The sequence below is a fragment of the Chelonus insularis genome, unplaced genomic scaffold (genome assembly GCF_013357705.1).
Source record: "Chelonus insularis isolate UGA/USDA-ARS -01 unplaced genomic scaffold, ASM1335770v1 contig_406_pilon, whole genome shotgun sequence".
NCBI lineage: Eukaryota > Metazoa > Arthropoda > Insecta > Hymenoptera > Braconidae > Chelonus > Chelonus insularis.
Window position 1 is genome coordinate 1259427 of NW_023276563.1, and position 12650 is coordinate 1272076.

At 30.4% G+C, this 12650-nt stretch overlaps 2 protein-coding genes across 6 annotated transcripts in view; one reads left to right on the forward strand and one right to left on the reverse strand.

Moving 5' to 3' along the window:
• Positions 1-1477, reverse strand: part of qin — a 63820-nt gene extending 62343 nt beyond the window's left edge. Inside the window, exons 1-5 of the mRNA XM_035087242.1 lie at positions 1248-1477; positions 690-971; positions 509-591; positions 201-407; positions 28-108 (exon numbers count right to left, since the gene is read on the reverse strand). Of these exons, the coding sequence (XP_034943133.1) occupies positions 28-108; positions 201-407; positions 509-591; positions 690-971; positions 1248-1371 (777 nt within the window). The 5' untranslated portion in view covers positions 1372-1477. The remainder of the gene's footprint in view (positions 1-27; positions 109-200; positions 408-508; positions 592-689; positions 972-1247) is intronic.
• A 9273-nt stretch (positions 1478-10750) lies between these two features.
• fru (fruitless) overlaps positions 10751-12650 on the forward strand; it is a 32568-nt gene continuing 30668 nt past the window's right edge. The window contains exon 1 of one of the 5 annotated variants that reach the window (XM_035087126.1): positions 10751-11228. In XM_035087126.1, the coding sequence (XP_034943017.1) occupies positions 11204-11228 (25 nt within the window). In that variant the 5' untranslated portion in view covers positions 10751-11203. The remainder of the gene's footprint in view (positions 11229-12650) is intronic. The other 4 variants (XM_035087135.1, XM_035087133.1, XM_035087136.1 and 1 more) reach the window with 4 other exon arrangements.

Consider the following 12650-nt stretch of genomic DNA (forward strand, 5'->3'; position numbering starts at 1 on the left):
TCTTTTATAAACTTATTTAAATCTTACCTTTTTTGCTGCTTCAGTCTTCTGAAGAATTTCTACTGCTATGTTATAAGCTTCTACAAATTCTTCTCTGTTTGCCATGTTCTAAATCATAAATAAACATCAAAAAAAAATTTATGTTAATAATTACACTATTTAAGAAAATAATAATTAATTGAATATGTATGTATATATACCATTTGCTTTAACGGTAAAGTTGAATGATTTCTATGACAATTGATAACACAATCTGAACAGCACGATAATTTGCAATCATTACACCAATGCTTATTTTTGTTATAAGGATGCTCTGGACAATCCACACTCAAGTCTTTTATTTTTTTTCTTTTCGATGGCGTTACCGGTTCTGCAATATGATGTTTGCTGGCTTGAAATGTATGAAACTAAAAAAAATATATATCAAAACATAATTTTATAACATTCAATATCAAAACCAAGAATTTTATCTATCCATCATTATTCTTGGAAAAATCGATTAGTCTACCTTAACAAAACACTTAGAGCAATACAGAGCTGAACATTGTATACATCGCGATGACGCAGTACCACCGCACTCGACGCAATTATCTAGAAAACCAAATCAATGAAAAAAAATCAAAAGTTACAGATGTAATAGACGAGAAAAAACATATACAAATATTCAAAGAGAAATATTTTTTGTTTACCTGACTGTATTTCACGTATTTGAGATCGTAAAGACTTTCGAAATGTAAAATCTTTCTCGTTGACGTTGTTCTTCACTGGCCGAGACATCTGAACGCACATCAATCCAACAATGTAAACATTGATAGGAAGTGGAAAAAAGTCATCACCTCTGGATAGTTTAGGCATATTTTTGCAGATTAAACATGGCTTCATAGCATAACCTTGGGCACAATGTTCACATATTGCATGACCACAATGTCGAATTAGCGGAAGCTGTGGTCCTTTTGTTACATTCTTTAAATCTGCAGCACATTAATGTGTAACAAAACAAAATTGAAAAAGAATTTCTAACGTTTCATTGTTGTAAACGTGTTATCTAGTAGACAACAAGATTACCCTTACGTAAAAAATTGACGTCATATTTTTATTATAATACTATTAGATATAACATTAAGAAAATATATCTAAACAGTATCTATGCAATGTTAAGAAATGTTTTTTATACTCGTTGAGGCAATTCTTTGAATCCGTAGCTTGTAGTTTATCGCTATTAGTTTTTAATACACAAAGAAACATACCTTTGATACAAAATCTCCCTTTACATTGCGTACAAAAAATATGTTTCATTCCATTTTTTGGATAACAAAAGAAATTATCGATATTTTTAAAGTAGTGTCGATTATCCATCATTCTCACGCTCATAATTATGCTTGAAACTTGATTAAATCGAGTCAAACTAAGAAAATGAAACACCACCACACTGGTGCAATTGAAAGGTGCCGGCAACAACAAACCCGGCCGTTCTGCGTGAGGAATTGATATGGAATGGATTTCTCGATCATTCCGTCTTCGTTCGCTCTCGACAAATCACATGCAAGAGCGTCCCCGATTGGGCTACGTAAGGGCCAACCAAAAATACGCGCTAATTATTTCAAATTTTGAATTATTTAATTTCCCTTTTTTAAAATTTTTTTTTCAAATCGAAGAATTTCAACTCTTTCATGAATTATATAATATGAAGACTTAAATATAGAATATTTTTGAAGTAAAAATTTTATTTAATTCCAATAAACATAGTAATTAATTAATTCTAGAATAAAAAAATTTGTCTACACGGGCTTGTGAAAATCTAATACAAAAGCGTGTTATTTTATTAATGAGAAATAGAATCCATTCAATTGAATCAAACGAAAAAATTCTAATTGTCTTAAATATTTGTTTGTCATAGTATAGCAGTTGACTTTCTTGCACCAAAACCGTCACCTTTTTCAATCCTCTAGTATATCGGTGACACTCGTTTCGTTGCTTTTGTTCTCCTCTCTTCATCACACTCGCCTTCTCTTATTCGCTTGAGTTCCCTGCGGCATCGATTTACCCATAAAAATTCTGCAAGCCCGACTCTATCACTCGGCTATTACTTCCTGCCCGGGCTTCATCCTCGCGCCAAGGATTTTCTGAGTGCAATCTCGTCGAATGACGGCAGACCGCGCGCGCATCTTCCTCATTCGACAAAATTATTCCCAACTACTTTCCGCTTGAAACCTCCCTGTATGACTTATTTGCTGGATTTCTCTATTTCATTCCCGCAAATTTATTATCTTTCAGCTCAGAAGAAACAAAAAACAGTAATCAAATTGGGAACAACGGTAAAATGAAAGGAATTTAATTTTTTTTTATTTTCCAAACAAACATTCCAAGGAAGAGGCAAGCTTGATTAATCATCAATTTCTCAAAATTTAGATCATCATTCATTATCTAACAGGAAATAATTTTTTTAATGAATGATTAAAAAATTTCTGAATATAAAACCAAATAAATTATATTCTAAATGCCCATTAAGAAGTTATTTTAATGGGGCCGATTGTTGGAATTCGTAATTTTATCATATCTTTACGTTTTAAAATATTTTAAAGTATATTAGAACGTTTAAAAGTGAATGTACATACGTACGTACAACTGTCCGACCCATTTTTAATATAAGTTTAATGAGTGCAATGAATATCGAATATAACATGAAAAATAAAATTAAATGAAATGCGTGAAGGTATATGAGTAGATGTAAAAAATGGCAAAAATGTAGTTTAAAGTGTCCAAGTACTGGCTGAGCTGTGAAATGTGTATGTAGGTAATACGCTTTTGATAGTCGTGTGTACACATACACGTCTTTATAGGCTACGAGACTTCTATTACTTGCATTAGCTCAGTTCTAAATTCAATTCAACTAATATGACCTAAATTATAGGGACCACATGACAAAGAATATTAAAGGCATCAATGAAAAACCTGCTAAAATAACTACACCAACGTATTTATCTATTTTTGATGAAAAAAAAAGATTTTCTTCTTCAATACAAAAAAGAGGGATTTTAAAGCCAAAACTACATATTTATAATAGTAAAAATGGATGTGGCAGAGTAAGTAAGTGATAATCTGATAAAAGAATATGATTTCCAAGGGAGATAAGATTGAAGATGACAGACAGCAAGGCGAGAGGTGGCAGCATCTGCTCAATAGGATCAATGAATTATTCTCGTTGAACATGACATGCTGCGAATAAAATGGCGTGTAGAGAGTGATGGTGCAAAAAGGGGGAGAGAAGCATAGCCTCCGATTGAAATTTTCATCGGCTTTGGTGTGTTGGCAACGATTATTTATTCACCAACTAACGAACGAACGGCTGACCGGCCAGCTCTTGTGCGAAAAATGAAAATACCTCTGGGAACTAAAATACAGATACAGTGACAGTGAATAAAAAAATCTTGGTCAGGTTGAACAAGAGAAATTTTAACGTATTACCCACTCTATGAATTAATTTCTCTTTAAATGACATATATCAACAACTACAGAGATTGTATTTTTTTATAGTAATAAATCAATAATTTTTAAATTTATATTTATATCAAACAGAAAAAATTATCAGGAGATTTTATATACTAGCTATATTATCGAATAATAATTAAAAGGTTTACATCGTTCCCCCAGACACCGACACATGCTAGATGTAGTAGTATATATCGTAATTATTTTCTGTCTCTTGCATTTCTGGTTGCAGGGCGATCGATCCAGGCTAAAAAAGCCCTAGAATATGGTTTATGTGCCACACATATTCTAATATCACATTATGATAGAGCCCAGGTCCATAATAATTATTCAAAATTTCTTATCAACCCATCACGATCGATTTACTTACAATAATTAATAATTATCGCATGTCTATCTACTTTATTTCAGTGATCAACAATTTTGCATAAATTTAGCACACAGCTATGTATGAGTTATTGTACCATCTAACAGTTAAAGTTACAGGATCACTAAAAAACAGTTAATTGCTGTAATTTTAATGATGTAATGAGTATACATATAGTGCACTTGATAGGAATTAATAATTAATAAATAAATAATGAAGTATTCCAGCCGCTACTGGTTAAAGGTTTATTTGGGCTTAAAGGGAGAACGATTTATCTTCAATGTAACCGGGTAATAACGACAATTTTGCCTCATCTATCACCACTTGTAGCTCCACCCCTGACTACCCTCTCACACTCTTCACTCCTTCCCCATCCTCCTCATCGTCATCCTCCACCCAGTTACTTCTATTCTCACTCTATCTTCCATTATTGCATCAAGTGCTCTCTTTTTCTCACTACACGTGTACCTATCTTGCTCACCAGTACCATTGCATGATACAACTGTACAACTTTATTTTTTCCTCGTTATCCTCAACTGGGAAAGTACCGCGATATATTTTCGAAACCATTTTCACGACCATTTCCACTTTAGCTCTTCTTGTATGGCCTACTGGGATTTGATTTTCCTTATTTTCGTGCTAGATAAAAATTAGACAACATGCTGGAGTTTATAATGGGCTTTATCAATGTCGAGTTGATCCACTTGTGCTAGATCTTATCTGTGATATGGTAATATTTTTTATCATTATTAAATCGAGTAGATTATTTTTATTTTATTGAACTTTTTGTCATTTTTATTGCTGATAATTTTACTGGGAATAGATTATTGTTATAGCTGTTGGACAGTTTTGATCTAACTGTTAATCTTGTTTTAGCGGAATGCAGTTTATCCATCTTGATGAGAGAAGATTGCAATTATAATTAGAAGATAATTTTCAAATAATGAAATGCATACCTGAATTCAATGCTATAATCAGCTAAAAGCAATACTAGAAATAGTGATGAGGGAAGTATCATTTTTTTTCGCATAAAGTGGTTTTACAAAAAAAAAATCAACAAAAGCATTTTTTAATGATTAAAAAAAAAAAGTAAATAAAACTATTGTTTATTAAAATAAAATAGACTCATCTGGAATAAAAATCATTGTGAAAAAAATTATATTTAAAATGAAAGTAAAGTTAGAATTTGCATAAAATTTTTCATTACTTTGCCTTAAGGCATTATTTCTAATTAACTAGAAATTATATATCAACTAATGTATCTCTGTTCTCATTTTTTATCTATCTTCGTCCTTGACAGATTTTTCAATAAATATATTTTTAGTGTAAGTGAACATTCTTATTTGTGCTTTTAATCAAAAATTGATTCAAAAACATATTTGTAATCCTGAAAAATAATCTTCACTGTTTTAATAAGTTTTTTTTGTTTTACAGAGCATGCATTTGACTCAACTCATTTCATTTGATTTTACAAAGTCGGTCCAGACTTTGAATTAATTTCTTTTATTCATCATTAAATTATTCAGAATTCGAGAGTTCCAGTATGTCACTTCAGACTTTAAGCTCCAAACTCTCGACACATCAGACGACCTACATATCTCTTAAACTAAACTCTGAAGAGACTATTCACGCAAGACATGACAGTTTCCTACCGCCCCAGACAGCGGTCGTTATATTCTAAATTATAGAAACTCGCCACGCAGACAAAGTTGATGTAGATTTTGACTATTACACCTTTTCAGGGTAATAAAGATACTTTCAAACGTAACTTTCAAGTGTAAACAAACATAGAAAAATATCAATTAAAGAACATTTAATAATACAATATAAATAAAATGAGGGAAAAAAGTTCATCAAATATTAAATTTCATTGCTTCTTACTTTTTAAGGACTTTCGGACATAATTGAATGCTACTCATCTTTAAAAAAAAATATTAATAAAGATTCTTTGTAAACTTTTTTTTCTTTTATTGTTTTAATGTTACTCACTACGCCAAGTACTGCAATTAAAAGTGCTTGGATGAACTACAAATAGATGAATCGTAAGTCTGTCTCGAGAGTTTTTTCCATCGTTTTTCCATTTCAGTTTAATAATTAAGTGCTTTTTATCTCTATCATTTAAGAAAAATTTTTTTTTTTTCAATACACTTACTTTTTTTAATTTTTTTTTATTTTCATGTACATACACACATAAATTAATATATATTTCTGTATTTTCTAGTTTTTTTTTCTTCTATTTCCTCCGGTTTCACTGTGACTGTTGTCAGGTGAAAGAAATGAAAATGGAAAAATGTGGAAGCCTCATTCGGACTTGTTCTTCTTCCGTTAGAAATGAATCCAAGCTACTTTCCTCTTTCAAGTATTCTAAGGATGTTAGGAGAGTTGAAGAGAGGTAGATTTGAAATGGGAAGGAAGCTGCTGTCGCGTTTATGCGATGCAGCACACAGGGCATAAAATAGACGAGATCGAACGTCGGTGGCTGTTAGGTTGTGATATCCAACCAAGATTTTGAAGGGTAGAAAAAGAACTAGAAAGCTGGATAAGAAATAAAAGAAGAAGATGGATACTGTTAAAGGTGAACGACGATGGATAATAAAACTTTAAAACTTGAAAAACAATAAATGATAATTTTTTATTCCATCTATAGTAAATTTTATCTTTAAGCTGGAACTGAAAAATTTTCTGAAGCTGAAAAGAAAAACTCAAAATTGAATTTTTCCGTCAAGTAATAATTCTTCAAAGCTTTTAAAATCTATTGTTTTTCATAAAATCAGTTTACATTCACTATAGAAAAATAGTGATTTTTTTTTTTTACAAAAGAAAGGAAACTAAAATACTCACTCAATTTTTTCATCTTTTAGCTGTTGAAATAAAAAAAATTTAACGAAAAAAAAAAAAATAATGAATAAATGTATGAGCATTAAAAAAAGGTTTCTTGTGGTAAAAGCTAAGCGTTAAAATGAGTGCGAAGCGACGCTCAATGGACTTTCGGTTCATGCAGCAATAAAAAATATGTAAATGTATATACAGACGAAGTGATAAAGTGTGATATACTGTATGCATGAAAATAATTGTATACGTATTTCAGTATTTTTTAGAATATAAATAATTATAATCAAATAAAATAAAGAGAGCATGAAAACAAAATTATGTTGGTGAGACAAATTGAATATCTGTTTCAACAACAGATCATAATCATAATGTGTTAAGTTCTTTAAGTTATAATTGTTCTCACACTCTGAAAATATTGTTATCAACATATCAAGGATCTTTTCATAATGATGATCAATTTTTTCAGAAATATATATCATATACATTAGTGTATTAATGATATAAATATAACAAATTTTTATTTTATTGTATCTACTGGGTTTTCAGCACACGTAATAGAAATCGAAATGGTTACAAGAGTAGATTTCCGATCTGTTACGACAGTTGAATGTTCTTTCCATGTATGGTCCATGTATATGGAACTTTATTGAATAAACATATAACAGATAATGTAATAAATGAGAATATTGAGTTTGGTATATACATACACTTCTGAAACAATGAGATATAATCAATTTAATCGATACAATAGAAACTTTGAGTAAAATTTTTAATTGACAATACAATATTCATAAAAATTGTATTACGTTTATTTATTAAAAATATACTTTTTTTTAATAATTTTTACTTTTATTTATTTCTAAACTTTTGAAAATATCTAACAATAATTAACAATATGTTTATAGTTATTAGTATATTTTTTTGATGATCAATATACACTATTTGTGGCAATTGGATATGTTTTTCCATGAATAAATAACATTAAATGAATTATAAAATTAATTATCAAATGAATAGATTGGAAATAATCAGTGCATTAGTGTCGACCTGGATAAATCGAACAGCCTGGGGTTTTTAATAGATATTACATCGTGGGGGATGCACATATGGATATCATTCTATATGTCATGAATACTAAACATAGTATGCTACTTTATAGAATACTAAAGATTAATTTTTCAGTAGAAAATAGTTTTAATTTTTTTTTTTACTTTTATTTCAATCACTTTATTTAATATTCAAATAATTCCTTTTTATCCTATATTCAATTATTTTAAAGCAAAATTCGTATAGGTTGTAATCATGGGCAACGGCAGTAACTGACATGAAAATGACATCAATGTAATCTAAATTTATTCATGCATTTTATAGAATGAAGAGATCAATATATGTAAAATGAAGAGTCAAAAATTAATGAATTAGTTTGTGGTCACTTTTTAATTATTTTCCATTTTTTATACATGAGTTAATTTTTTAACTTTTACTGAACATATTAAAAATCAATTAAAATACACAGTTATTTTGGTGGATTTATTTTTTTTTCAGCCCTTTGAGAAGTCTCTATTTTAAAATCATTAATCTCAGCATGAAATTGATTCTATTTTCATAGATTTGTTAGTAGGGTCTAAAAATGAAATACCGATAGAGAACTATTTTTTAACATATTGACACCAAAAACTCTTAACTCTATTATTAGATGATTCCCTTTTTCCTGTATTTACAATTATTTTTATTTAACCTACAATGCTTACAATATTTATTAAGCTGATTTTTTCAATACTAAAGTTACATTCTTTCATGTCTCCTCAGATAATTCAATGGATGCTTTTGACTGAAGCTTGATTGACAATCGATTAAAAATTAATCAGAACTAAATTTTGGAGATTTTAAATAATAGATCTAATGATAAAATTTTTATGCACACAATATTGTACATGTATTTGTAGATAAAGTAAAAAAGACGTAGTTCGTGTTAGCTTTTACTAGACTTTCCAGAAAAAAGATAACTTGGCTACTTTGGCAAAGCCTTGTTGCAAAATACATTCTGCATAAGTTTGTTTGCACCTTTATACTTGGTCTAAAAATAACCATTTTTCACTTTTGCTTTTTATATTTTATATTACTATCATTTTTCTTCAGAACATCTTTGATTTTTCAAAAAAATATTGCAAAAGAAGGAAACAGAATTATTTGATAAAAAAATTCCCAGAGAAATAAAAACTCTATAATCATAATTTAAAACTTTATTTCAAGTTATAACGAATGTTTAAGAAATATTCTTTTTTTTTATAACTCTTCTAATAATAGTAATATATAATAAAATTTGATATATAATGATAGAGAGTTGGTATTATACAGTCAATAATAGAGTATTGTCTAACTTTTAAGAAGATTTTCTTTGAGTTGAGTGGAAAATAAAGTTGCATTAAAAACCACAGTTTGAAAGTAACTCATCTTTAGTTCTGAGTATATCAAAGTATTGTGAAAATAAACTAGTAAAATAAGAATCCAATTGTGTAAATATTATCCGATTTCTCAACGTATATTGTGCTAATTCAACATTTACTTTATATATCAAGAACTTGAATTGTATACGTGTTTGTAAATTCTCTCTATTCTCTTGAAATCACATGGAATTGAGCCGCGAAACTTGGATCACGATGAGCAGCTTCTCCGCGTGGATACCAAATGCGATACCGTGGTTGTACATTGGTACCATGGAGGATGGAGATAAGCTGTCGAATTCCGAGAATGTGTGCGTACTATTGCGAATTGTTGTAGTATCCAACGAGATCCAAAATCAGACAGAGAAGATGAGAGGTAGACAGTGAGAAGATTTTAGTCCTTCGGTATAGCTCAATGTGCCGATGGAATAGTTGGATACAATTCCAATATGTGACAGAATAGAAACAGTGGAGAAATGCATGCTTGCCATGACAAACAAGAGGTATAGTAAACCTATTTCTCCTGAATTTGAAACCTTTTAAGATTTTGTTACTGAGAGAAGAATATGTCCTTTTACAAATCACGGTTTGATCTTAGGCCAACTGTTCATATTTATATGTTTCTTTTATTTAAAAAACAATCTTTTCTACTTCAGTAAACGGTGATCCGTGCTATTTTGTACAACTTTGCAAATGTATTCAAGATATTTTCAAGATTTAAACAACAAGAGGGTTCTTCAGTCAGATTTATACACGCATCAAAATATTTCTTCAAGTATTTGTGTGGAAAAAAAAACAATTTATGCACCATTGAAATATATTTCTAATTTAACACTTCAATCATTGTCAATAATTGCACTTTTTTCTATAATAAAATTAGAATATTGTTTATTAATAATATTGATTGATAAATTTTTTTTATTTTTAAGAGCAAAAAGAAATGTGACGATTGGAATATTAGAATAAAGCAAAAAGTGCCAACAAGAAAAATATAGTAAACAGAGAACAATGACCTTATCATCCAAGGTATCTAATAAATAAAATCATCCGAACTCACTAGTCTCATTCGATCCTGATACTAAAGCATATTTACATGTATGCATGTATGCGACATAATATTTATAGACGCATATGATGGTGTTATGGAGGTAGTTGGAGGCTCATCGAGATGGTATTATCAAGACTGCATGCGTATAATAATTGTAGAAACCTGGTAAGTACACCCTCTCTGGATAATCGGTAGTTGGATTCAACGTGCCACGCGCGCGATTTCTCGGGGTGGTATCAGGGGGAACCCGGGGGGTTGGCGAACAAGTGAACTCGCCCCGTTGCACACGTAAGGACGAATCACCAGGTCCTAGTGCTATGCACCAGGATCGACGCAACAACGCGAGATATAAACAACACCGCCCCCGGGAAAGAGTCAACGCGTGGTGGGATCGACGCGGGAACCACAAAAAGGGTGTTGAGCGCACTCTGTGCAATCTAGATAAGAGAGGGTAGTGCAGGAGGGCGCAATTGTCCGACCGGAGTGAACAAGAGGGAGAGAACGTCGCTTAAGGGGTTGTTGCGACGGTGGAGGTGGTCAACATAAAATCTCGTGCACATGCCTGGTGCATTCATTGAGGAGAATGTGCCCGTGCGGTATACATCATTCTGTACTTGCGATATTTCTACCCTCCGTTACCTTATACTCTCGGTCTCACAGAATAAATCACTGTTACCAGTTCCATCGTTTTTTTTTTCATCGCGCGCGGAAATACTTGTCTTCTCAAACTGATCTGAAGACATATCGAGTGCAGTGATTGCATCTGTTACGTATTCTTAGACTTTTTGAAAGTTTTCAAGTATTTTAGTGATTATTTGTGGACTTATGATCACGGACAATCTCAATAATCAAATGAAAATAGTTGAGAAAATTTTCATTTAATTAAAGATCAGCAGAACAAACAGAAAGAATCAATCATCTTTGAAGATATCATCAGACCTTTCATCTCTGAAGAATACACCGTTTGAAGAAGACTGGTGGTCGAATTAGAGGTGGCCCAATCTTGGGGCCCTGAAGATTTTCATGTTTACGAACTTTAATAAATCAGGTAACAACGCAGATATCACATTTGTGCTTTTCTGCGTTTATTTTGTTTAGATTTTATTTTATTAAACCTTCATATCCGTCTGAATATATGCATTAAGAATCATATTTATTTCATAATTCTGTATCCAACACGCGAGAAATAATATTACTTTACATATTTATATTCAGCACGGATATTAACATTTTTCAATATGACATTTTTTCCATAAAAATTATATTATTATTTACAAAAAAAAAAAAAAAAAGGAAAATAACATACTAAACCAGATTCAATTATTTTTATTTCACCACATGAAGAAAAATAAATTCACTTTTAGCAGCTTTTTATGGAAAAAAAATAAATTCTACTAAATCCAACTCAACACCTGAAGATCCATCATGAAGATATGAAATCAATAAAAGAGCATAAATAATTAAAAATTTTATTTAAAAACACTGTCTATGAACCAGGAGTAATTGTGTATCGATCTCTCGACGCGCAGCTTTCCCATTGCACTTGTTGTACTCGTGGTCAAGGTCATATTCCCGTAAAGAGATCGACGTTCGCGGATGATAATTACATATGCACTTATCTAATAGTCAAGCTAATTTTTTATGCGCTCCATTTCTACCTCTTTATGAAAAAAAATCTTTTGTTCCATAACATCCATTTGTTTTTTTTTTTGTCAAGCTCTAACATGTGCTTTCGATTTGAATTATTCGACTGTTTCTGATGTAAAGAGAGGTAGGTATTTTGTCAGCGCTAATTAGATATATTTGTCTGTAAAATATCCACATGATATTCAGAAAGAAAAGGTATCATCATCATTTTAAATCATGTTCTGGGATGATATATTCATTTTATTTACTGTTCATATTTTTTTAATGCTAATTCGTCATTACATTACATCGTCCAACAGAAATAGAGTCTCATAATATTAAAGAAGAAAGAAATAAAACGAAAAGAATAAACGATATTTGCAATTTAATGAAAAAATGAAATTACAAGTCTATCGAGAGAGTTTCTTTTTTTTTTTTAAACGTTTTCATTAATACGTCTGTTTTTATTACAATATTCAATTAACGTTAAATCTCAATTGAAATCTCCAACAAAAAAAGTTAACTGTTTTTCAAATACTCATTTTAGTAATCGATTAAATTTAGGGTAAATATCGAGATTGGCTGGAACATGTTATTTTATCGTTTCTCACATTGAAAATACGAACTAACAAAAAAAAAACAATCAAAGTAGCAAAATAACGATATCATGGTCGATTGAATACTAAACGACATCCTTTGACCAAGGAAATGAGTTTTTTTGTTTTCTTTCGATTTGTCACACCTAGTGTTGGGATATTTTTTTTTATATTTAACAAACGAAATACAAAGTAGTAACGAAATTATCATGGATAAATTGATAATTGATATAAATCGAATTTATCCG